The sequence below is a fragment of the Crinia signifera genome, chromosome 19 (assembly GCF_055691185.1).
Source record: "Crinia signifera chromosome 19, ASM5569118v1, whole genome shotgun sequence".
Lineage (NCBI taxonomy): Eukaryota > Metazoa > Chordata > Amphibia > Anura > Myobatrachidae > Crinia > Crinia signifera.
Window position 1 is genome coordinate 47,403,564 of NC_139226.1, and position 26,928 is coordinate 47,430,491.

At 48.2% G+C, this 26,928-nt stretch overlaps 1 protein-coding gene across 2 annotated transcripts; it reads left to right on the forward strand.

Annotated features, from left to right (window-relative positions):
* Positions 1 to 5,515: 5,515 nt before the first annotated feature.
* Positions 5,516 to 26,060, forward strand: HMBS (hydroxymethylbilane synthase). 2 transcript variants are annotated; one of them, XM_083162524.1, is made up of 14 exons: positions 5,516 to 5,715; positions 12,448 to 12,501; positions 12,609 to 12,681; positions 12,921 to 12,970; positions 13,843 to 13,898; positions 14,307 to 14,384; positions 14,738 to 14,815; positions 16,639 to 16,714; positions 20,005 to 20,118; positions 21,238 to 21,276; positions 21,598 to 21,717; positions 22,361 to 22,414; positions 22,597 to 22,683; positions 25,148 to 26,060. In XM_083162524.1, the coding sequence occupies exons 1-14, from the start codon at positions 5,713 to 5,715 to the stop codon at positions 25,319 to 25,321; spliced, it is 1,056 nt and encodes a 351-aa protein (XP_083018650.1). In that variant the 5' UTR covers positions 5,516 to 5,712; the 3' UTR covers positions 25,322 to 26,060. The 2 variants fall into 2 exon arrangements, with proteins under 2 accessions (XP_083018650.1, XP_083018649.1); XM_083162523.1 differs by lacking the exon at positions 5,516 to 5,715 and adding an exon at positions 10,377 to 10,657.
* The last annotated feature ends 868 nt before the right edge of the window (positions 26,061 to 26,928 follow it).

Below are 26,928 nucleotides of genomic sequence, written 5' to 3' on the forward strand. Positions count from 1 at the left end.
AACGGGGCCGATTGGTCGTGTCAAGACACAGCATAAACAGAAGTTGAAGATTCCCGCCCGGCAGGAGGTGATCCTGGACTTGCCAGTCAGGTCACAGTGCCGGTTGGAAGGGAAGGAAGTACTCATCGAGCCCTGTTGGTTGCGACAAACCGAAACCGGCCTCGTTGTGGCCCGGGCCCTTGCCATGGTGAAAGGTGGGACGGTGCCCGTCCGGATCTGTAACCTGGGGAACCACCCGGCCCCGATCCCCGCCAGGACCATCATGGCCCAAGTGCACGCCATCCCCGCAGAACGCCTCATGCCCCAACGGGGTGTGACACTCCACCCAGATGCGAAGGTGCCCTGGACACTGTCCGTAGCCGTAGATGAACAGGAAGTCCCCACCGCCAGCTGGAACGGTCGGGTCATCCTGGAACAGACGGACGTGACCCTGGACCAAATTCTCCCAGCAGATGCGAAGCGGCTGGAGCGGCTGTTGTGGAAGAGACAGAAGGCGTTCTCCCGCAGTGAAGAGGATTTTGGCTACACCCGCGAGATCGAACACGAAATCAACACGGGGCCCACCCCTCCAGTCCGTGAACGCTACCGACCCATACCACCCCGGTTATACCAGGAAGTAAAGACCATGATTCGGCAGATGTTGGAAAACCGGGTTATCAAGGAGAGCAAGAGCCCCTGGGCTGCGCCAATCGTCCTCGTCAAGAAGAAGGACGGGGCCCTCCGGTTCTGCGTCGACTATCGAAAACTGAACAGCTGCACAGTAAGGGATGCCTACCCCCTCCCCCGCATCGAGGAATCGTTAGCCGCCCTAGGGAAGTCTCGCTATTTTTCAACGCTAGATCTGGCCAGCGGCTACTGGCAAGTACCGGTGGCAGAATGCGATCAGGCCAAGACTGCTTTCATCACCCCCATGGGACTCTTCGACTTCTGCCGGATGCCGTTTGGCCTTTCCAATGCGCCCGCCACATTCCAACGCCTCATGGAGCGTTGCCTGGGGGACCTAAACTTTGAAGCCATCCTAATCTACTTAGATGACATCATCGTCTTCGCCCCCACGATGGACGAACACCTACGGAGGCTTGATTTGGTCCTACAGCGGCTAGAAAACTATGGCCTCAAACTGAAACCCCGGAAGTGTCACTTGCTGAAGACCAGCCTAGAATACCTCGGCCACGTGGTTTCCGAGGAAGGCGTACAACCAACCCCTGGGAAGCTAGCCGCAATACAAGGATGGAAGGCGCCAACTACCGTAACTGAAGTACGGGCCTTCCTGGGCCTAGTAGGTTACTATAGGAGGTTCATTAAGGGTTTCGCCAAGATAGCGGCCCCCCTCCACGAACTGCTAAAAGGTGTAGCCACTGACACCCGGAGAAGAGTGATTGAGTGGGGCCGCAGGCAGGACGACGCGTTCCACCAGCTCAAGGATGCCCTTACACAGGCACCGATACTGGCATATGCGGACTTCGACAAGCCGTTTATACTCTACACCGACGGGAGCCACAAGGGACTGGGGGCCGTCCTGTCACAAGTGCAAGGAGGCCAGGAGAGGGTGATTGCCTATGGAAGTCGAAGCCTACGGGACACTGAGCGCAACCCCGATAACTACAGCTCGTTCAAATTGGAACTGCTGGCCCTGGTGTGGGCGGTCACCGAGAAATTCCCGGAATACTTGACAGCGGGGGAAGTCGAGGTGGTCACCGACAACAACCCCCTAGCCCACCTAAACACGGCCAAGCTGGGGGCCCTGGAACAACGCTGGAATGCGCGCCTCGCCAAGTTCCCCCTGAAGATACGCTATCGGCCGGGGAAAGAAAATGCGAATGCGGATGCCCTGTCCCGTTTCCCAGTGGATGCCCCCACCGGTCCCACGGATGAGGAACGGGAGGCGCTCGAGATGCCCCACTTTGCCAGGATTGGCCCACCACCAGCGATCCGGCAAGCCACCGCGTGTGGCCTACAATTGCAACGGTCCCTCCAAGGTTGGGCCACAGAGCAGGAACAAGACCCCACCCTGAGGGCCATTCGCAACTGGAAGGAACAAGGGCATTGGCCCTCCCCCCACGAGAGAAACCAGCTGGGAAGTGCTGGCCAGGGGGTGCTACACCAGTGGGACCGACTTATGGTCCAGGAGGGGGTGTTATATCGTCGCACCTACCTAGAACCAGAGCTCCGCACAGTGTGGCAGATCGTGGTTCCGAGACAAGCCGCCGAGGAGCTCGCCAGGGAAGCCCATCAGGAGGGCGCCCACCTGGGAGTTGCCAAGACCCTCCAGTGGCTGCGTCGACAATACTTTTGCCCGGGGCTTCAGCGGGTGGTGGAAGACGCATGTCGAACATGCGAAAGGTGCGAGGTCACCAAACCCACGGAACAGAGAGCCCCCGTGCAGACCATCGTCACCACCCAACCCCTACAACTCCTCATGATCGATTACGTACTCATCGGGGAGTCAGTACAGGGGTATCAGTACGCCCTCGTGATGACCGACCACCACACCAAGTTCTCGGTTGTCGCCCCCACCCAGGACCAGACTGCCGACACCGCCGCCAAGGTGATCGTCGACCAGTTCATCCGGCGGTACGGCTGCCCCGAACGCATCCACTCTGACCAGGGGGCGTGTTTCCAAGGCCGCATAAAGGAACGCCTCTGCCAGACCTACGGCATGCAGAAGTCCAGGACCACGCCATATCACCCGGAAGGCAACGGGGCCTGTGAACGCTTTAACCGGACCCTCCTTCAGATGCTCAGGACCCTGGAGGTGGAACAGAAACGGCGGTGGCCAGACTTCGTCCAGGAGCTGGTTTGGGTTTACAACAACAGGGTCCAGCGCACCACCGGCTTCTCCCCTTACCTCATGATGTTCGGAAGACCGGGAAGGGAAGTGCAAGACCTTGACCTCTCCCCGGCCACAGAAGGACAGAGAACACCCGGTGGGTGGGTGGAAGAGCTGAGGAGCCGCCTCCGGACAACAGGAGAGATTGCCAAGCGTAACATGGAGGCAACCGCCCACCCCCAACCAGGGCGATCCTTGGGAGGGCCTCTAACCGTGGGCCAAAGTGTCCGTGTCCGTGACAAGCGGCCGCCAAACAAGTTAAGCGACCGATGGGAGACCCAGCCCTCGGTGGTCCAACGGCAGTTGTCCCCCGATAACCCCGTCTATGAGGTGAGCACTGAGGGCGGCAGCCGGAGCAGCCGCATCCTCCACCTTAACATGCTGCGTCCCTGCAGCACAACCGCGCCCTGTCTGCCGCAAACCAACCCGGAAAGCGACCGCCTCGCTCCAGACTCCTTCTGTTGGTGGCCTGCACCCCGCCCGGGGATCCCCGCCACGACAGGGACCCCACCCGCGCCCACGGTAACCCCACCCATGCCGGACTCCCCCTCCAACCCCCCAGAGCTCCCCCAGCCGGGACCAGATACCCCGGCGCCAACCACCCGGCACCAAGAAGACAGCACCCCACCGATGGTTGACCCAGCCCGGCGCTCACTTAGGACCACAAGGGCAGTTCCCGCCCCCCGGTTTGCCGACCCATCTTTCGATTGGTCCGTCACCCACGCCTTTGTGGGGACCACAAAGGAAAAGGAGGGGGGGAGTGTGGAGGGGCACGGAGGTGTCTCCTCCCCCCGGCCCCCAGCCGCGGCTCCATGCCTAGAAGCCGCCCGAGGCCCCCGCACGGCTGAGCGTGCACACGTCATCTGGCGTGTCATCAGCGGGCGACGCGCGCTCACCCGTCGACGGCGCGCGCCCCGCCCCAGCAGCCACCGCGGCGGGGTATGTAAGGGAAGACCCCCCACAGGAAGCGCGGTTGCGTCTCCCCACGTGGAGGTGAAGGAGCTGGATCCTGCACCCGACTGGACGGAGCAGTAGTGCCCTGGAGCAGCGAATCGCAAGGGAAGAACAGGTAAGCCCTCAGTGAGGCTTCCGTTACTGTATCTCGTGTGGTTATTTACTGTATCTCTTGTGTCTTCTGGCTGTGTGTGCAGTGTAGTTAGCCTGCGTTGCATGTATAGCTAGGCTGTGTGTTCATTGTAGTTAGCCTGCGTTGCATGTATAGCTAGGCTGTGTGTTCAGTGTAGTTAGCCTGCGTTGCATGTGTAGCTAGGCTGTGTGTTCATTGTAGTTAGCCTGCGTTGCATGTGTAGCTAGGCTGTGTGTTCATTGTAGCTAACCTGCGTTGCATGTATAGCTAGGCTGTGTGTTCATTGTAGTTAGCCTGCACTGCATGTATAGCTAGGCTGTGTGTTCAGTGTAGTTAGCCTGCGTTGCATGTGTAGCTAGGCTGTGTGTTCATTGTAGTTAGCCTGCGTTGCATGTGTAGCTAGGCTGTGTGTTCATTGTAGCTAACCTGCGTTGCATGTATAGCTAGGCTGTGTGTTCATTGTAGTTAACCTGCGCTGCATGCGTAGCTAGGCTGTGTGTTCATTGTAGTTAGCCTGCGCTGCATGCGTAGCTAGGCTGTGTGTCCATTGTAGTTAGCCTGCCCTGCATGCGTAGTTAGGCTAGGTTAAACCCATAGGCCTAGCAGCGGGTGTATTGTCTAACATTGCCCCTGGATCCCGGTTGGCTAGAACTTCGCTAGGCCACAGGTTACGCAGGACTGCGTAGGCCACCCCACTCCGCACTAGGCCGCTTTAGTGAACTTGCTAGTGTGGTTGTATTGCCCTGCCTCCGGGAGCGGTAGGCGGCGGCTGTTTCCATCTACAGGTACCGAGACTAGTCCGAGTTCGGAGACCGGTAAGAGCCGGGTGAGTATAACCTGTACTGAATCTGTTGTGGTGTTGTTTGTGCTCCTTCCCCTCCCCGGAGCAGTTCCCTCCCCGAGTTACGCCCGCCGTGTTCCACAAGCGGGTGTAACCAGTCTGAGGCCAACTGTGCCTATGATGACCATCCCTTCCCCCCCATAGTGGGATTCTCCTTCCCCGTTTTTCCCCTTTCAGGTGGCGTTGCTTCGGGAGCCGGAGACCGTGCCTGTACCATCATCGGCCCGAAGGCTAGAACCGGAGAGTGGTGAGGTGAGTACGTGTGGCAGCCACGGCTTAGGTCACCCAGCCCCTCCCCCTGTGGCTCTCACACATCCACTCGCATGGCTCGTTGCACTTGGCACACTATTTTATTCTCCCACCACGCAACAGGACTTCTGCCCGCCGCAAAGTAGTGCGCTCCCAGTAAGGCCTATCCAGATGGGGTGTGGCATCCCAATTACATAATTTTTTGAGCATGGCCAGTGCACTTTAAATTTTGTTAAACCTGTTAACAAAATGGGATAGTTTGGAATTTACACACGTATACACTTATAGGATCTTCTCGTCCATGTGATTATATTAGCCCATTGCATATATCACCGCCACATGGCACCCACTCTCAGGCAGCGCAGAGAAACGTTTTTGCACTGTCACTCACATTCCGGGCTATCTGACTCAGTCTCAGACACTATCCGCCTCCGAAATCCCAAATAACTTTATTACACGCAAACAAATTTTTTTTTATCAATAAAGTTATGTGTAAAGTATGAAAAAAAAAAAGACATGAATGGGCCGGAAGAGCTTCCGCGTACAGTGCACCTTCGTACAGCAAGATGGCGGCCGCTACGGTTATCAGTCGGCTAAGGTGACCCAGTGTGGCCGGTGAAGAATATTATGCCGGTTCGTCCCATCGTCCCGCGTCTTACCGGTACAGAGCACGGCAGGACCTGCTGATAGCCTTTACAAGCGAACATGGTAAATTTGCAGGCATATTCATTTCTGAAACGGCGATTGGTTGCAGCGGTGTGTAGCTGTCTTGTGATTGGTTGAATTACTGTGCAGCCCTCCTGAGACTGGTGGTTGCTCTTGTCACGCACACTTCAAAAAGTTCTATAGTAAAATATGTCATCAGCAGCACGAGGAGGTGCACACTGCATAGTATCTGCTAAAATTATAATTACATGCAGTGTGTGGAAAAAAATGTAGATCTATCTATAGATAGAGATATATATTGTCCTTTTACAGGTGCATAGCAAACTATAATTCATTATTTCTACAAACTGCACTAATTATCTAAAATTACATTATTTTACCTAGAATACGCTCTTGTTATAACAGGACATCATGTTAAATATCTAAAGGAAGACTTCACATGTGAGGATTTTTTGACTTCTGCTTCCCATTTTGTCACTTCAGCTAAGAGTGGCTGTAGTACTCATTGAAATTAAATAAATTGCCATGGAACGGTGTACATAGACACGATCTGCACTAACTGCATTTTTCTTGTCTGAAAATAACTTATACTGTAAATAATATGCATTTTATTCAATCAACCTGCATATTCCCTGCATGTTAACCCATAGATTGTGCATAACATTATAGCATTTAATGCTAAATCTGTATTACGTGTGGAATGCAGGACATGATGACCTGCTTATCTACTAAGCAGTTATGCCGCTACTGTAATACACACATCCTCTGTTGTAGCTGAAACCTGACATCACCAGTGGCAGTGACATCACTATCCAGTTAAAAGCTATTTTGTGAAGGGAATATTATCTTTTGGGCTATTAAATGCTTTTGTGTTTTTGGTCGTGTTCAGGGAGTTAACTGTACAATAATTGGTCTGAAAAGCGAAGAGGCAACTGCCCAGCTGGTTTTTACATATATACACTCAGCAAATGGGCAGAAAATTGTTACAGAAGTAGTCCGATCTGATATCTAGAGTACTGCATGAACTTCCTATGTCACAATTGGCGGATATTGTGCCACAAATGCAGTGTGTACAGTTGTTTTCTTATCTGTCATGTGTGTTCCTACTGTAGCTTTAATCTAGAACACAAACATTCCAGATGCACCGCTCAACAAATCCACTGCATCCCTGTAATGTTCACATGCTGCATTCCTCTGCCCTCATGCTTGAGCTACTTCATGCAGGCTAAAGAGCTGAAAAGCTCTCAGGGGAACTTCCCAATTCAGAGGAAGATCATTGATACTCAGTCTTCCTTACGAATTGGAGTCACTGATGTGGAGCATATTTTGAATTAGGGGCATGTCTCTGTGGCATGTTATAAAACTTGGGTAAAGCTGACCCTATATTATGAATTGGGGCCATTACGTAATGCCTCCGTTGTATGCATTTATACAATAATCTCATCATAGTGAGTAAAATCATTACTATATTTTTATTAGTTTTGGTGTTTCTTAGAATATTTACTGGGCAAAGAACCCTTACCAAATTCCTAGGCGAAAATCATGGACCTAGGTTCAAAGTAATTTTTTAAAATTTATTATAGCAGTGCAAATTGCATACAATTGGCGGTATTCAATGCAGCTGGCGAGGGGCTGTCTATGGTGAGGGTGGCTTGCTTTTGGCCAACCTAGCTGTTAACCCCTGCGTCGGCCATTCACCCTATTCAACACTCCAGGGGAATCCTTGCTGTCAGACGACAGTGAGGATTCCCCCGAACGGCGAGGTTCACGGCTAATGCAGGGAGCCTGCAGCATTTAGCCGCGAGCTTCGCCGTTTTGGCAGCTGCACACGCAGTTTCCACCTTGCTGTAAAAACCCAGCGATGTGGAATCGGCGGGTGCAGGGGGGGTCTTTTGAATACTGACCCGCGAGCTGTGAGGGCGAGGTATCGGCACTGCTCGATGTCACCGCTTGCCAGGTGGCATTGAATATACCCCAGTGTTGACATGTAACAATTACATTCATACTATAGAAACATAGAATATGACGGTAGATAAGAACTATTTGTCCCATCTAGTCTGCCCCATTTTTATACATATTGTTACCTAAAACCCTATTTGATCTAGTGTTCCCGCTAGGCTGTTTTAGCAGGGAGCTGCGCCCTGCCCGATTTTTAAAGGGCAAAATGCGCCTTGCCCCTCTGGCAGCTCCCTGCTAAAACAGCCTGCCTCCGTCCCCTCAGGTGTAACCAGGAAAGCCAGGCGCCGTTTTAGATAGAGATGCCCGGCACTTCCCCGGCAGTGTAGAGCCTTCTGGGTGGCCAGGCCCACCCCCTTCAGTGACGCCGACAGCCGGGCCCACCCCTTTTTGTCACGGAAGTTTTGGATATTACTGAAGATACCCTAAGAACTTTTGTGATGTTGGCGTCCCGGGACCGCCCAAAACAGTGACGTCAGCGGGCCCGGTCTGCCCCCCTTGCGCTGCCCCCATGCAGCGGCGCCCTGCCTGCCCTAGTTCCTAGAAGGAACACTATTGATCCTTATTTCTTATTAAAGATATCCATATGTCTATCACATGCATGCTTAAATTATTCTACTGTCTTAGCCTCTACCACCTCTGATGGGAGGCTATTCCACTTGTCCACTACTCCTTTCTGTGAAGTAATTTGTCCCCAGGAAATACTTCTCTTCATTTGAAGAATTTTTCCCTCCTGGACCTTGGCCCTTATTCAGATCTGATCGCAGTACATATTTGATCTCAAAATAGGCAAAACCATGATCAGATCTGAGTAAGGGCCCTTGTTAAAACCCCTGATCTATTTGACATTTCCTATCATGTCTCTCTTTCTCTTCTCTGCTCCAAACTAAACATACACATTTTTTTTTTTTAGTATTTCCGGGTAAAGGCCTCCATACACTTGGCCAACTTGTCCTAAGGACCCCATACACTTTACCAACTTGTCCTAAGGACAAGTCCTATCTAATATCACTGGCATCTCCCTGGGAGGGCTCACCTATGATTTGGCACTTGATGTGCCAGTTTTTACATGTGATAAATCGCATGTAACTGCCGGGGAGCTGTAAGTGGGGGGAACGCCAAGAGCAGGGCAGAGGGAGAATACAAAAAACCCATACAAATGAATGGGCAGCCACTGATTGGCTGAGAGCTCTCAGCCAAGCAGCGGCCGACTACTCATTTTTATCTTTTTACTTATTTTTTATTTCCCCTCCGCATCGGATGCAATAAATTGTGGTTGCTAAAAAGCCGCCACAATGTGCAGCTGATGGCTGCACATAAGATTTATGTTATGTGCAGCACGTATGATCTCCGACTCCAATCCAATGCGCACAGTACCGTGCGTCGGATCTGATGTCATACACATGCAGTTTGGGATGATTTCTCGGCCTGATTCTCCTGAATTGGGTGACATCGGGGCCAAAAGTTTGGGGATTTAGCTCATGTATCATTTTAGTTGCCCTTCTTTGTACAGTCTCTAATGTATTTATATCCTTCTGGAGATATGGCCTCCAGAACTGAACACAATACTCTAGATGAGGTCGTACCAATGACCTATACAGTGGCATTATTACTTCTTTCTTTCTACTGCTGATTCCTCTCCCTGTGCAACCAAGCATCTGACTTCCTCATTGCTTTGCTACATTGCCTCCCTGCCTTATGTAGGGTACACACCAGGACGACCCGCTCACGATGCACATCGTGAGCGGGTCGTCAGTGTCTCGTCCGACCCGCTCACGGTGACGCGGGGGGGGGGCACGACCCGCTCACGATGTGCACCGTGAGCGGGTCCGATCCGATGGCGACCCGCACCCGGCTGTATGGTCGTCATTGAGATCCTACCTGCAGCAGGTAGGATCTCAATAACGACCGACCCACGGGACCGCGCATCGGATCGGTATCGGTCCACACCAGGTCTGAAAAGGGCCCAATCAGCACACAATCTACATCCAATTGATCGGAATTGGATCTAGATTGTGGGGATCGGGCCCTAGTCGTCCTGGTGTGTACCCAGCATAAAGTCCCCTGAAATACTGACTCCTAGATTCCTCTCTTCCTCAGTAGTTTCCTATTACCATAATTCTTCTGTTTAAGGGGAACTTTTTGGAACTTTCACATCATTAAATAGAGCACTTGTAAAAATCTCATTCTTAAGGAGGCCATGCACTGCACAATTATTGTCCCGCTTACCCGAATATTAGCTGACTGAGCAGATGGGAACATGTCGACCTAATGACCCTGTTGACCTAGACTCATGTCGGCCTAAATGCATGTCAATCTAATGGTGTCGACCAACTTTGTGGTGACCTAATGATCCATACCCGTGTGTAGGCCCTTTTAGGCCTCTTGCACACTTGCAGCATATGTGACTGACTGGCATTGAGGACATACAGTATGTGAAAGCCAGTTGTTCCTTTGCATCTGAGCAGGCACATGCAAAGACTTTAATAATAAATATATATATATATATATATATATATATATATATATATATGTGTGTGTGTATATATATATATATATATATATATATATATATATATATATACACATAATAGGGTGATTACGGAGCGTTGTATACATTGAAATGACCTTCTCGCAAGCATTTGTTAATATGTTGTCTACATTCTGCAACAGTGACTGATGCGCGTCTTTCTTCTTAAAGATGGAAACGTTCACTTTGGACACTCAGCATTCTGAGGGGTGTTCCCCCTCCTGAGCCCAGATAACAGGGTCTCTGTCCATTATGTGCTTTCGGTGAAAGAAAGTCTAGCCTGAGCACCACTGATAACGTACTTTGAACATCCATGAGAATTATTTTGCGGGGCGAGGTCCCAGTATATTATCTACACCCACCCCCTGGCCATTCAACTTATCAGTTTGGCCATAGTGTCCCAGAGAGATTCAATAAACGGTCGCAGCTTATGAGAGAGGGTAGACGTGTGCCAGGCAGCTGTGGTAGCTGTTAACCATGGAGAACTGGAAAACAAAGGTACAACTAATTTTGGATCTTTGTAAATACTCTGGGGGGAATCTACTAAGATGGGAGTTCTATTGCGCATTGGAATTTTGCTATGGCCAACCAATCAGAATCTACTTCTTATTTATTGAGAACCTTCTAGAAGATAATAGATAGTGTCTGATTGGTTACCGTAGCAACATCCCATGTGAAATAGAACTTGAATAGTAAATTCCCCCCTCTGTGTGCAGTGGGTCTAGTCGCGAAGACGACAATATTTATGCTAGAGGAAGTATTCCATGTTACTTTATTTATATTGTTTATGTTATGTTTATTTAAGTTTCACATAATTGTAGTGTGAAACATAATGTTTTATATTGTATAATAAAATCAAAGAACAAAGGGTTAGGGGTAGCAGGCAGTACACACCATAGATATACTTGTTACAGCACATATTGGAAGCTTTATCGGGAATGCTTGATATTTGGGGTTCCTCAGATAACCTTTATTATAATGAAGTGCTCCATCTTTTTCCCCTCGCTGTTTTGTCTCTCCATTACATTAACACAACCCCTTGTACTAAGGGGTCAACCCTATTATACGTGTTGCTCTTCATTGTGACATGGCAGTCCAGATACTCCCGGGAGAGCTCTGAGTAGTTTTGTTTGTAGTCGGGCTGATTTCAGCCGCGAAGGGTGTGAGGTTTGGATGCTGTTGCTGGGGTTACAATGCTGCGGCTACTGCACACCCCGCCCCCTGCGCAGGATAGGATTGATCCCTAAACTGTAGGATATAATATTAGGTAGCGCTTATGTTGGATAAAATAACCAACAACAATCTGATCATTTATCTGTTTCATGATCTGTTTGATAAATGGGATCTCGGAGTAAAAGTCTATTTCACTGTATATACTAAATGGGATTCTTGGTATAAAAGTTTAACAAATCATTGCTGCAGTCCCTGTTAGTTGAATCATCTTTATCAAACCATTGACCGACATAAAAAGCACATACAGTAGGGTAAGTGTGTGTGTGTGTGTGTGTGTGTGTGTGATATGCCATCTGCACGTTGTGCGCTACTATATGCTGGTTATCTGACTCGGCTATGGGTCAATGATTCAATGTAAGTCGACATGGCTAAGGCCAAATGGTCCGGAAGGTCTACACAAGCATTAGGTCGACAATGGGAAGGTCAATAGTCAAAAGGTCGACATGAGTTATTTTTATTTATTGTCCCAAATAGCCGTAGTGGATGGTAGGGTATGAAATACCGCCTGTCGGCACAAGTTGGCTCAACCCCCCCCCCCCCCCCCCCCCCGGAAAAACTCATGTCGACCTTATGACTGTTGACATTAGCTATGTCGACCTATTTCAGGTGTCGACCTAAGCCCTGTCGACCTTCATGGGGTCAACCTAATGACCATATCCCATCTGACTTGGTGGGGTGCAAGCAAAAAGAAGCACGGTCTCCCTCCCACAGTGAATGCATTGCCCACAGAATCACACCATTATTAGTGTTCATTCTAGCACCCGCTCTCTTTGAAAACCCATGCAGTTCCTCTTCCCTGCCTGGGGTGTCGCTGTCTGCTGTAGTGCTTCTAGCAAAGTGTGGTCTGTATATCAGCACTGATATGCAAACCAGATCCTGTGCTAGAAACACCACAGCAGACAGCGACACCCCAGGCAGGGAAGAGGAACTGCATGGGTTTTCAGAGATGGCGGGTGCTAGAATGAACACTACAATATCTATCTATCCATCTATCGCTGTCCCTTTTGTCAGTGTTTGGCAGCAGTGTGGGAGTTATGCCTATTTCTATCCTGCAGGATGGACCTGGGGAGAAAGGAACTACCATCAGAGTTGGCACCAGGAAGAGCCAGGTGAGCCTATTCCTACGTGTGTGTATGTGTGTGTGTGTGTGTGTGCATGTTTTATTACTCCGTCACTTTGGTAAAGTACCTGTTAAACCTGCTAAGTCTCCCTACAGCTGGCTCTCATCCAGACAAACAGCGTGGTGGAAATGTTGAAAGAGAAGTTCCCTGATGCCAGCTTTGATATTGGTAAGCTGCCCAGCATGATATTGGCATAGCTGAGAAAATCTATATCTTATTTAATTTTTAATGTTACCGCAGACTTGCAGCCCGCATATGTCTTGTTATGTAAAAGTTGTTTAAACTTTGTTCTATCTATTTCGCTCCCTCCTTTACTTTCATCTACCTCCAATACCGCCTCTTCTAAGCCCCCTCCCCCGACCTTGTGTATACGAATGTGACTGACACCTTTCATTTTGCCTTTTTAGTTGCCATGTCCACAACAGGGGATAAAATTCTAGACACTGCTCTATCTAAGGTTAGAATGCCTTCCACACTGTCCTTTTTGATGCATGACTGTTTTTTTGTAGTTGTTTGATAAGTTATTTTGGGGCAGATTTATTAAGCTGTCTGTTTTTTATCACTCGCCAATCAGCTCCTACCTGTCACTTTTCAAACCAAGTCTGTAACTTCACAGTTAGGAGCTGATTGGCCGGTGATAAAGTACCAGCCACATTATCACTTCACCGAGCTTAATAAGGGGCCCATTTATCAAACCATATTTGTGGCTAAATCCCCGAAAACGGGGTTTAGCCGCAAATATTAAGTATCCCCCAAATGTATCAAAGGGGGACCGCAGCAGGAATCTCCGATCCCTGCTGCGATCCCCCCTGCACCGCCGCCGGCCACATCCCCCATAGGTTTCTATGGGGGATGCAAAGCTGCCCGATGTATTAACAACGGGCAGCCTGGCTTTGCACCCCTGGGCTATCACCATTCTGATATGGCGATAGCCCATTGTAGCCTATGGCTCGGGCAGTGCGGTTAGAGGGGTCGGCAGGGGTCAGCGCATAGCCGCGTAGGTGCTGACCCCCCGGCTTCCGGGTCAGGGCTTCGCAGGGACGGGATCCCTGCGCCCTCAAATTGATAAATCCCTACGGCGTCACATGATCCCGCAATGTGATGTCCGGCGATGTCATCGTGCCGGCAACGCTATATAATGATAAATGCGCCCTTTATGCCTAGTTTATGTGGTGATGCAGTCAGGGTCCTGGCAGTTGGGATTTTGACTGTGGGGATCCTAATACCATCCAGTTTGTGTGTATGTGACTAGGTCTATTATTTCTGTGTTTGACGATCTGCTGAACTGAGAAGTAGAACCAATGTCGTTTTCTTCCTGCTTCCTTACAGATAGGAGAGAAGAGTCTATTTACAAAGGAGTTGGAGAATGCTCTAGAAAAAAACGAGTAAGTTCTGATACGTTTTTAGTATGAACATCTATTATTTTTAATTACCAGTTATTTATATAGCACAGGCATAGATTACGCATCGCTTTACAGAGAATATTTTGGCCATTCGAATAAGTCCCTGCCCCAGTGGAGCTTACAATCTACCACTTGAACATAAATCGGAGTACCTGGAGGAAACCCAGTAAAGCACGGGGAGATTATACAAGCTCCTTACAGTTAGGGCCATGGTGGGAATTTAACCCATGACCTCCGTGCTGTAAAGCAGTAATACTAACCATTACACCGTCCTTGTTGCCCAATTCTTATACTTCTTTCCCTTCCAGAGTGTTTGTATACAGTAAGTCTCCATTGACCAGTTATTTGGAATGCCTCTATATTTAATTCTGAATCCATGTTCTCCTCCAGCGTTGATCTTGTTGTTCATTCGTTGAAAGATTTGCCAACAACTCTACCTCCTGGTTTCACAGTTGGAGCTGTGTGCAAGTGAGTGCATGTTTTTTCTTAGCGGTCTATTAACCCCTTGAGTGGTGGGTTTCCCTGGGCAGGACAAACCTACTAGGGCAGGTTTGTCCTGCCCCAGGAAACCCCTCCACTCAAGCTGCAGCCACTAGCCACGCAGGTAGTGCTCTGCAGCCAGACACAGCAGCAGCGGCGGCCCCCAAGTGGCCACTTGGGAAAGTTCTGGGCTGCTGGGGGGGGGGGGGGGGGTTGGCACAGCTGAGCCCGGAAAATCTCTGGGCATAGCACAAATGCGAATAATGTTAGGTCATAAGAGGCGGCCTGCTATTGTTATTGTAATAGTGACCGTTGTTTTTATATACATTTTTTTTCTGCAGGCGTGAAAACCCCTACGACGCCGTTGTCTTTCATCCTAAGAATGCTGGGAATATGTTAGAAAGTTTGCCTAAAAATAGGTAAGGTGTATCGGGTCACTGATCTGCACAATGGGTGATTGATGGGGCTGATTCAGAGGTGGGCACTATGGTACAGCTTCTGTGTATTTGCAACAACTATGTGGAATTACGCAAAAGCTGCTGGAGGCGTCTTAAGTAAAAAGACTTCCACTGCTGTCTTCTGTGATCCGCCGCTGTGTCCAAAGGCACAGCATCTGATCATCTGTGTAAACATTGGGCAGTGTGGACAGATCTGTGTGGTGCATCGGATATTGCATTTATTTAAACCACTGAATCGGGCCCTCTGTGTAAATGAGAACCTTTACATTGCCAAAAACAAAACCTCCCTTGATAGAACTTTGAAAAGGTTTACATATTTGCATCTGTAAAAAATCTTTTTGTTAAAGGACCTCGTACACTCGTCCGACTTGTCCTAAGGCAGCTTATGATTTGGCATTAGAGGTTTGATTTTTAAATGCGATAAATTGCAGCAACGGAAGGGGGCAGGAGAAATAATTAAAAAAATAATAAAACTCCCCCCCCCCCCCTTTCTTTTATGCAAGAAACGGAGGCCGCTGCCCCCAAACACCATTAGACTGTGAATTGCTGACTGATGCCAATCTGCATTTGAACCCGTCATGCACATGTTCAATTTACCGATGATTGGTACTTTGCAATGGCATATGACCTAGCTCTTATGTCCATAGTACTATGTCCAGATAACAGTTCTAGGGCTGAGATTCCACCACTTTCAATTCTTTAGAACTATGAATATGTTGCTAAGCTGTAATAACCGCAATTAGCATTAGAACCGTATCAAGATCCTGCCCCTGGCATTGCGCACTCTGCACCTAGATATAGCATTATCTATATCAATACTCAGAGAAGCCGTGACTTCCCATGTAATTGCAAATATATAAGATCTCTGAATATTATTATAATGTGGTCTTTATATCTGGTTACTGGTATCATTCAGTGTGCTGGGGAGGGGGAACGTTTCTTTTTTCTGAGCTCGGCATACTTCTCTATGGACATTAAAAACCTAGAAGTTGATGACCGAGAAGAACCACTTGGCCCATCAAGGCCACCCACTTTTCACCTTTTGATAACCTCAGACCTTTTTAATCTTTCATTCTTTGTAAGTATATTCATGTGTCAATCCCGAGTATGTTTATATTGCTGTACTGTTTAAGGGGCATACACACTGGGCGATTTCAGTCCCATAGAAATGGAGCACTGACCGCTCCGTGTGTATCGCCTGCAGGGGAAGCAGAGCTTGCACTGGCTTTCCTGCTAGATTGTGGCGCTTGGCCTTTAAACAATAGGCAAAGCCTCGCTCCCCATGATCACTCAGCAACGCGGGTGTACCACTGAACATGTGCACTGTACGTCTGTGCCTTCTAATTTAAGATGCTTCTCTGTCCTGTATAATGGAAATATACATAAGAATTGGAATCTATGGGGGTATTCAATCCTGGATTCCAACTCTCAGGCTGTACTGACAGTCGGAATCCCGGCCGTTTCAGACGGCTTCTGACAGTACAACGACAGTCGATATTCAATGTACCATCTGCCGAGTGTCGGAAAGTCCGTAAATTGTCGGAAACCGCCGCGGACTGTTGGAAAACAGCCGTGAATTTGGCGGTCAGCGTCTGTTTCCTACAAAACGTATACAGCTTTAAAAAAAGTCGGATCGGACAGCCTTCAATGCTGTCATTTAACAGAAGCATTGAATAGGTGAGTGCCGCTATTTCCACTGGCGGAAGTAGCAGCACAGATTGAATACCCCTATGTGTGCGCAAGTTTTTCTTTGTATTTATTTCTTTTTCTTGTGCTTTTTCTAGTGTCATCGGAACAAGTTCCCTTCGTAGAGCGGCTCAGCTGAAGAAGAGATACCCGCATTTACAGTTCAAAGATATTGTATCCTTGTCCCATGAAGGAAGGCAGCGTGCTGCTGACGTATTTGAACATTGCACGATGCCTGTACACTATCAGGCTTGGTAATTCAACATGTTGGAAATAACTTGGCGGGTCCATCGGTGTCTTCATATGATATAGAATTGGTCACTTTAGGAAATTCAGCCCACACTTGGCTGGGGGCAGCTTGGATTATTTGATTGCCAGGTGGACCCTCTTCTAATGAAGGTTGTGGTGCAACTGCGCTCACATTGATGGTCAGTATGGTCCTATATGTTAGGCCAGGGCTTGACAAATTTCTTTAAAATCTAGGAGCCAGGATGAAAAAGTAGCAGCCACATATGCTTGATACCAGGGATTAACATGCGGTGCCATGGGGTAAACATGCTCGTTGCTATGGGAAATTATCCCTCCTCCTCCCTGCCTTTACCATCCGGGGTAACAGCCAGGCAGAGAAGTCATCAATCCACCCGGGTGTATGTGAGCAGGTCCACTGCGCAGTGGCGCATCTCTCCCGCTGGGGCCATATCCCTGACCCAGCTTCCCACTGATGCCCTACCCCTGATGCAGTTCTCTCCCTGATGCCATACCCAATGCTGCTCTGCCCTTGATGCATATCCCCCCTCTATGCAGCTCACAGATTCCAAGTTCTTAACTCAACTAATGCCGCTCTCTCCTCCCAGTGGCGGATCTAGACTTCTAGGGTGGGTGGATTACAGTTCATCTTGACCATCCCCCCCTCCAGTCGACCCCCCCCTCCTCCCCTCCCAGTCACACACATGCAGGGACCAGGGGCACTGAGTCAGTCGTCCCCTCTCTTCTGCAGATTTAGGATAATGCGTTTTCCTATGTTTGGCGCTGTACGCAGATGCGTTCTTTAGGCAGCCTGTACTGAGAGGGGATAGAGGCTGATATGGCAGCTTGCAGAGCCTCTCCTCCCTAACACATGTTGTGCTGCAGCCTGCAGAGCCTACCCTCCCTGACACATGTTGTGCTGCAGCCTGCAGTGTCTCTCCTCCCTGACACATGTTGTGCTGCAGCCTGCAGAGCTTCCCCTCCCTGACACATGATGTGCTGCAGTCTGCAGAGCCTCCCCTCCCTGACACATGTTGTGCTGCAGCCTGCAGAGCATCTACTTCCGACCCTGACAGACACTGTGCTGGTCCGTTACCCTCAGCAGAAGCTCCTCTGCTCCCTGGCTGGAATTAGGAGTCTCAGCCTCTGGTCCATGTGTTGGATCGAGGCCTCCCTGCCGCCGCTGTGACTAGAGGAGTGTCTATATACAGCCCCAGTCTAGGATCTCCCAGCGCTCATCACAGAGCAGGCACAAAATGTGCTAGGTGCTTGAGCGCTACTGCAGGGAGGTTGCTAGGTGCTTGAGCGCTACTGCAGGGAGGTTGCTAGGTGCTTGAGCGCTACTGCAGGGAGGTGGACCCGGACCTGCAGTCTGTGCCGCCGGGTGCTGGACACTCTCTCCAGCGGGTAGTGACAGAGTGCAGCACAGACAGGCAGGCTTTGGGTGTCTGTCAGTGTGGCCGGGTGAGAGATGCGCCGGAGGAGGCTAAGAGGGGCGATCACCCCCTCTGTATCCGTCACTGTCTCCTCCCCACTTGGGTCGGGAGCTCTGTTGCACGGCAGTGGGCAGCTCAGTTTGCTGTAGAGCTGCCAGGACAGGCGTCAGCAGCTACAGCATTAAAGTTACCCCACTGCCACTGTGGCTATTTCAAAACTCGCGCTATATTGGAGCTCACGGTGGTCCGACAGACAATCAGGAGCTACCGCTGCCGCTCCTGATAGGCTGCCGAACCGCAAACTGTGATTGGCTCCCGATGCCGCGGCGGACCTGCTCTCCTCTCATACCTCCGTACCATAGATTGATTACCTCTCTATCCGGCGGTAACCGCAAGTGCACCCGGCCATGACCAGATTCTGCTTCCTCCCCAAGAAAATCTGGTCGCCAAGAAGCAGAATCTGGTCGCCATGGCGACCTGGCCCCCGGGGTTTGTCGAGCCCTGTGTTAGGCGGTACTCAGTCCAAAGGAGTCCCGAATCCTCCTTATGGTCTGTATAGGAGATGAGTGCGACAAAGACAAAGGGCAGTATTCAATGAGAATACCGACGACTTGCAGCGAATCCTGTTTAGGATTCGATGCACATTCGCCACTGCCCGCCGCGTTCCGGATCCTCGTCGGCTCCAGTATTCAATGAGTCGGGCTCGCTGCCCCTGACCGGTGAATTTGGTCTCCTGCGGCGGACGCCGCAGGGAGCCTGAGGACGGTGGCAGGCGGGGAGATGGAAGTCTCCCTGCCTGCCCCAGAATGTTTGTGGGGGGGAGTTGGGCTCCCCGGGTGCCAGGCAGCACAGGCTGCCCCCCCGGGGGTGCCAGCAGGGGACCGGGTATATTCACTACACCCGATCAGGCATATGTAATGATCGGGTGAAGTTAATATATGAATATCTAATGAGCGGCTCGGCTCCGGCCCCCTGCTGGCTGGTCTGTGTAAAAAGTTACATACAGTATCATGTGACCAGTAGTGCCAGTTACATACAGTATCATGTGACCAGTAGTGCCAGTTACATATCATGTCAGTTACATATCATGTCCCCAGTAGTGCCAGTTACATACAGTATCATGTCCCTAGTAGTGCCAGTTACATACAGTATCATGTGACCAGTTGTGCCAGTTGCATACAGTATCATGTCCACAGTAGTGCCAGATACATATCATGTCCCTAGTAGCTTTTAGGGGGGAAAAAATCCCAAAACTATGTTTGCAAATTCAGCTGCTGAATGTATAGGGACAATGACATTGTGTTGGTTAGTTTGTGTAGTCTTCATGCTGGAATTCTTTTATTGAATAATAGTTTATAATGACATTTAAAAATATTATTATAGTTTTAGTTTTTCCTTTTCACAACCGGTCACAATTTAACCCTTGTAGTAGACTATATGATGGTTATTATCAGTAATATATATGGCATCACCAAGTGCCCATAGTGCAGTACAATGAAAACGCTACCAGTTTACTATATATAGTACAAAAGAACCGTAATGGAGGATAGACTAAACATTAAATAAGATGTATTTATTTTATTAGTGCTTATCTGTAAACCCACAGATTTGATAGCGGTTGCTCTTGCCTTTTTTATAGTTTTTTTCATATTTTGCAGTGTGTTATCTCATCTGAAATCATTGAAGTTAGTTGTGCGTGTGCTGTCTGTTTTTCATTATAGTGCATGAAATATGATAAATGTGTGTAAAGCTATGTGTTGGCTCCTTACATACCAATTTCAGCGGGGGAACTTAAATACTCGTTTAAAAAAGCTGGACGAGAAAGATGATTACAGTGCCATTATTCTTGCTGCTGCTGGACTGCACCGCATGCAGTGGGAGAAAAGGATTGGCCAGGTGAGAGAGAGTCTGGAAGAACGTGGAACCAAATTCCTGTTGGCACATGAACACTGGTTCCAGCTCTAGTAGTTTCTGCAACTTTGAAGAAAGCAATTCATATTTTCAGGTTATTTGCAACAAAATGAGAACATACAGATGTGTTCCCCTACACTCTTCAAGCGGCAAACGTGCAACACAACCACTTTACCAGACTGCACTGATTAATTTGATATGTAACACTTGTATATCTGTTTGTTATTACGGTTGGGTACACACTATAATGGTAAATCATTTGTACCAGCAACAAACCATATATCTGCAGTGGCTCCGCGGATGTGTACACCCGGTATGCCTGAGCGTCATCCTTCACCGACTGCTATATCCCAGATATGTGTTGGTGTATCTGCATATGTGTACGGGTGACCTGCCAACCACCCGTACACTGGCTGTACAGCGCTCGCTGCATGATTGACAGGCAGGGGGCATTCCAGGGTGGACACCTAGCCTGCTCAGGATGGGTCACATGACGTCATGTTCCGCCCCCAGTTCGGAGAACACAGTGTCCTGGGCTACTTTTCAAATGCAAACAGAGGAAAAGTCATTTGATGGTGAGTACGGTAATCATTGAATGATTTTTCCTCCGTGCCGGCGCTCGCGAGCGGATGTGTAAGCATACACATCCGCTCATAGTGTAGCCAGGGGATTCGGGTGGTGGGGGTGCATTCGGTGGAGCAGCGTTAAACTGTTTGCTAGGCTCTGAATAAATGCAGCCTAGTGAGCAGGCCTGAATTACCCTCTTAGTTTCATTGTGCTTCCTATACAGATTCTGAATCGGTCACACCCATATGTGCAAGTGTTGACTATGAAATTAATCGCAACTAACAATCGGATGAAAAGGACGCTACAATGGTGGAAGTTGGACATGGGATTCCCTCCCTGTGGGTGCCCTTATCCACAGAAAGGACTCAGATACTGTGCCATAGAGCAGACTTGGTCATCCTGTACCATCCTGATTGGTGGGAGGGTAGGCAGGTAGATTCCTAACAGCCAGACCAGGCCTGCACTGGGGAAAGTTGGGACTTGCAGACTGGACACAAGGCTTCTCTTCAGCTTTTTCATTTGTGTTCTCTTCCTCAGGTCCTTTCACCCGAGGAGTGTTTGTATGCTGTGGGTCAAGTAAGTAATCACAGACATTGTCATTCACTGCATGTAGACATTAAGAATAATAATCCAGATAGTAATCTGTAACCTCATCTGTTTGTATCATGCTTAAAGCTGAATACATGGTTCATATAATCTCACATGACCATGGGCCAGATTCTCTAAACTAGAGAGTGCTAAACAGCCAGCCAATCAGCTCCCGCCTGACATTCTTCAAACACAGTCTGTGACATGGCAGGAAGGAGCTGATTGGCTGGGTGTTTCTCTCTCCATTGTAGCACTTTTGAAGCTTAGAGAATCTGGCCCCTAATCTGTGGAATTTGTATTTTTCTGTAGGGGGCTCTAGCAGTGGAGGTGAGGGCCAAAGACCAGGACATCTTGAGCATGGTGGGTGCTTTACAGGACCCAGATACTGTGCTACGCTGCATAGCTGAAAGGGCATTCATGAGAAGACTGGTGAGTAGCTGCTTCTACAGGGAACACTGTCCTGTTAAGTAGGTCTTGCTGCAAATCACATTTCCATTTAGGAATGGTCAGTCCTCTTCTCCCACCACACTAAAACTAGGCTGTCTCTGACCATCCTCAGCTAAGCGTGGCAACCATAGAGATACCCAGGACATGTGTTTTTGTTTTGGTTGTACCACCCCTTTATATTATATAGGAGCTTATTGTAGGTCATGCCCATCTGAAATAGAACGCTCCTTTTAGTAAATTTCCCCCTTAGTGACTCCCCGGTGGTCAGATGCTGAGGTATATCATACAAGGCTGCATGTGATACCTTGGCATAGTGTATGGGGGGCCTTAAGCATGAAAGAGAAAATGACGATTTTGGAACTCATCGTTAAATACGTTTCTGCGAATCCATCTAATGGGGACCATCTTCTGTTATTTATTATTTTTCTTGTGGTTTGACTGTTGTCCGTTTCAGTGTGGAGTTTAATACCTCATCCTAGCAGCTTGTTTGTTGAACTGATTTCCTATTCGATGGGATATAGGGGGGAAAGCGTTTTAGTTTTAGCTCATTCTAATTTGTGCCCACTACCCAGATTGCATCCTCTCTTCGTAGCCAAAACCTTGCTCATATTGCTTTTATTTTTAGGAGGGCGGCTGCAGTGTTCCTGTAGCTGTGAGTACAACGATCAAGGATTCTCAGGTAATTGTTTGTTTTCTTGTTGGGAATTTAGGATATAAACATTTCATGTGTGTTTTTTTTTTTTTTTTACATAAGTATGCTGGATTTCTGTATCCCGCTTACACCACTTTCACATCACGGGTCCGAGGTGCGGTGTGAAAGGGGTATTAATCATATCCTAACTTGCCGCTGCTTCTCCCCAGCTGTACCTCACTGGAGCCGTTTACAGCCTGGACGGGTCAGACTGCCTGAAGGAGACAATGCAGAGCTGTATAGTGTTCTCAAATGAGGTGAGAGAAGCTAAACAATCTGTAAAGGGCCACTGATCCTAAATTACTAGTCAGTCTGAAGCAGGGATAGCCAACTCCTGTCCTCAAGAGCCACCAACAGTTAACATTTTCCAGGTCTCCTTAAGGTGCCCATACACATTACAATTATTGTATACAATATCGCATCTCAGTTTTGCGATGAGATCTGGTACAAAAAGTATGTGGTGCACATACTTTTTGTACTAGATCTCATCTCATCGCAAAACCGAGATGCGATGAGATGCGATATTGTATACAATAATTGTAATGTGTATGGGCACCTTTACTGACCCACAAGTTAAATTAATTCACTCCACCTGTGGATCTTTTATAATGTGTCAGTGAATAATGAGCACACCTGTGCAGCAGCTAGGTAGTCTGGAAAATGTGCACTGATGGAAGCTCTCGAGGACCGGAGTTGGCTACCCCTGATCTAAAGTATGAATGTGTTAAGATGTTTGACATGTTCTATTTTCAGCACTTCCAGTCTCTGGCTTGTCTATGACCAGGGAAATGCATGTCACTGCTTAAGGGGGATATTCAATCTCCGTCGAGCATCTCCCGTGGGGGAGATGCTCGACGGGCCCTATTCAATGCTGTCTTCCCCGACAGCATTGAACAGGGTTTCCTGTCAGAACGAGCCCGACATCTCTAGCTGTCGGGCTCGTTCTGCCGAGAACAGCCGGGAAGTGACGAGCTGCCGGCTGCATCTCGTCACTTCCCGGCCGCAACTCGCGGCCACGCCCCCTTCTCGGCGGCCGGGACATTGAATCCCGACTGCCGAGCTCCAGGCGAGCTCACCGAGAACGGGACAGGGGCACGGCTGTCGCGCTAGCTCGACAGCCGTGCCCCAGACATTGAATACCCCCCTATGTCTCAAATATTTTGATTTCCAAAATGTGTTTGAGGCTTATACCCTTTGAATGTTATTAGCAGGTCTTCTGAACATGATGGCAATATAAAGGGCAGTATTCATTGATACTGATTCGCCATGTTCTACAGCGATTGTGTGCTATTTCTCCTTCAACCACTAGGTGTCACTGGAGTTATGTGCTATTTCCGTGCTCTAAGGTGAATCTTTTTACTGAAAAACTGATTTGCCCTATTCAACATGCACTATTCGCCGACAGCGAACAGCGAATGACGGACAATTCGCCTTCTGATAGTTGCTGCAATTCACTGTGGTTTTTCAATGTGATTCACCATGAATGTATTCAATGATCAGAGGGCGAATTACTTTCTAAGTGATTTTTGCCAGGTCACTGTGTATGGTGAACTGAACTGTGATCTGTTAAAATAAAGGTTTTTTTTTTCTGTGAAGGGGCATGCTATTTTTTTCATGTGCTTACTGCACATGAATATATATTTAATTTGTAATTTTTAATTTTTTTTAAATTAGGGAGCCGGGAGCAGCTCATTAAATATTCATATATTCACTTCACACTGCTCTTGCTCATTACATATGCGGGAGCAGTGCAGCGGCTCCCTACCCCAGTCCCCTGCCAGCTCTCCCGGGGGGCAGCTTCTGCTGCCTGTGTCCCCGGGAGCCCTGCTTCTGCCCCACAGTGTCCGGCGCAGGCAGGGAGGCTTCCATCTCCCTGCCATGCAAAAGTTTTTGTTTATTTTCCAGCTTTTGGGAGCAAATGGTTGATTTGTAATTTGTTCCCAGACATTACCAGCCTTTTGTTCCAACCAGCTAGATTGCACAGATAATCTTATAGCGTGTATCCAGCTTAACCCTTTTTCCCCCTTCTCCATATAAGTGTTAAAATTTCCATACACAGTTTCCAATACTGATTTGGCCACAAGACCACTTGTTTTCTGAGTACTGCATTACTGCCATTAATGAGGCAATACAGGCCACAAGTTGGTGTAATGCAGGCATTCCCAAGCACGGTCCTCAAGGCACACCAACAGTGCAGGTTTTAGTGATATCCAGGTTTGAGCACAGGTGACTTATTTAGTACCTGAGGGATTCTAAATAAACCATATGTGCTGAAGCCTGGATATCGCTAAAACCTGCACTGTTGGTGTGCCTTGAGGACCGTGGTTGGGAAAGCCTGGTGTAATGGTTAGCATTACTGCCTCACAGCTTGAGGTCATGGGTTTGATTCCCACCATGGTCCTAACTGTGCAGAGTTTGTATATTCTCCCCGTGCTTGTGTGGGTTTCCTCCGGGTACTCTGGTTTCCTCCCACAATCCAAAAATATACTGGTAGGCTAATTGGCTCCTAACAAAATTAACCCTAGAAAGTCTGTGTGTGCATGTACATGTGGTAGGGAATATAGATTGTAAGCTCCCCTGGGGCAGGGACTGATGTGAATGTTCAACTATTCTCTGTAAAGCGCTGCGGAATATGTGTGCGCTATATAAGAATCTGTTAATAAGTCACATTCATATTAACTGCACTGTAATGACTAATTCACCCTTTTGTTGGTCTACTAGGAAGTGGAAGGACCAAATGATAATACCCAACATGTGGGTATAACAGCACTTGGCGTTCCTCAGAAAAGTTTGGCCTCTGCAGAATGTTTGGGAACCGAACTTGCAGATCTGTTACTGAGTCAAGGAGCCAAAGAGATTCTAACTGTGGCAAGACAACTAAATGATGCCAGATAATAGCAGTACAGTGGGAGATCTGATGCGGATAGGACAAAAGGCTATTCATTATCGGTTCCATATCGGTGACGTCCCTATTTTGTGGTCTATTTCTATTCTCCATGCAGCGCTGCTAGCAGAGCCTACTAAGGTGTTGGGACTGTGCCGATCTGACCTCCCTTTGTTCTAGAATGCGGGTCCCACTCCTTTTAGTAGTCTCCTGGCAGTAATGCTTGTTCAGTAGTAAATCGTTAAGTACAGCCAAGGCAGACATTAGGGCACAGACATCCCCCATACAATTGCCGGATAGTAGAACCTCCGACAAATGAAATGTAGTGCGTTTATTTTGCACAAAAGGTTTTTAAATCACTATTATCAGATTTTTTATAAATGACTACTCTGTATGTGGCTTGACAATGTGGTACAGATATTGTATCCATTTATTAGGATAGATCACAACTGAGCTGCTATACTGTTTATGCTGCAGGAACACCTTGTTGTAAACCGATGTGGTTCAGGCAGGGATGGGTGAAGGAACCAATACATCATGCGTTGTTTTACTTTGTTTCCATGAATGTCCTGTGTTTTTCGCCCCAGCCTGTTTCAGAAGGTGACGCACTCATTCATTTCCAATCCCACTGGTGGGGGAAAGAAATCCACAACGCTGTGTAGCAGAATGTTGATTAAAAACATTTATTGTCTCGCCTTAATTATATTTCAATAAAACAATGTAATTGCCCGACGTAAATATCTGCTTCTGCTATATTTATTTGTGTATTAATTAACAAGAAGGAGCTCGAACTATTATACTTACACTATTATGAGAACATTGTGGGAGACTTACTAACATGGGAGTTCTGTGTCACATGGGATGTTGCTATGGGAAACCAATCAAAATCGACTTATTTATTTAGCATCTTCTAGCATCTGATTGGTTGCCCAAAGCAACATCCCATGTGAAACAGAACTCCCATCTTCGTAAATGTCCCCCCTTGTGGCTGTTGCATGTTGGCGCGATAACTTCCGGTGCAATTTTCTTAAAAGCTGCGTCATTTTGTAATGGAAACGTCTAGAAATAAGCTGCACGTTGTTTCATCCCAATCTTATTAAGTTAAAGCTGGGAAGTAACAAAAATAAAATGTATTGCGTCATTAATGCAAGATCTAGGCCTGGCAATATGCGAGTGCCGGATGGTGGCCTGGCAATCGGGATTCTGGCGGTCAATACTCCGACATTGCATTCATGGTTGTTTAAATACCTGACAGTTGGAATCTGCCGTGACAGTGGCTATTCTCCCTCGCGGGGGTTCCTAACCCCCATAGAGGTACAATAGAATCCGTAGCGAGCTCAGGGGTAGATTTATTAAGCTCGGTGAAGTGATAAACTTCCTGGTTTTTATCACCGACCAATCAGCTCCTACCTGTGACGCTACAGGCTTGGTTTGAAAAATGACAGGTAGGAACTGATTGGCCGGTGATAAAAACCAGGCACTTTTATCACTTCACTGAGCTTAATAAATCTGCCCCTCAGTGTGCAGTGAACTGGTCCAGTAATAAACAATATTTAGAACAACACCTGTAAAACCATTAACAGGGTGACGGATGTTTATAAAGTGGTATATTAATTAT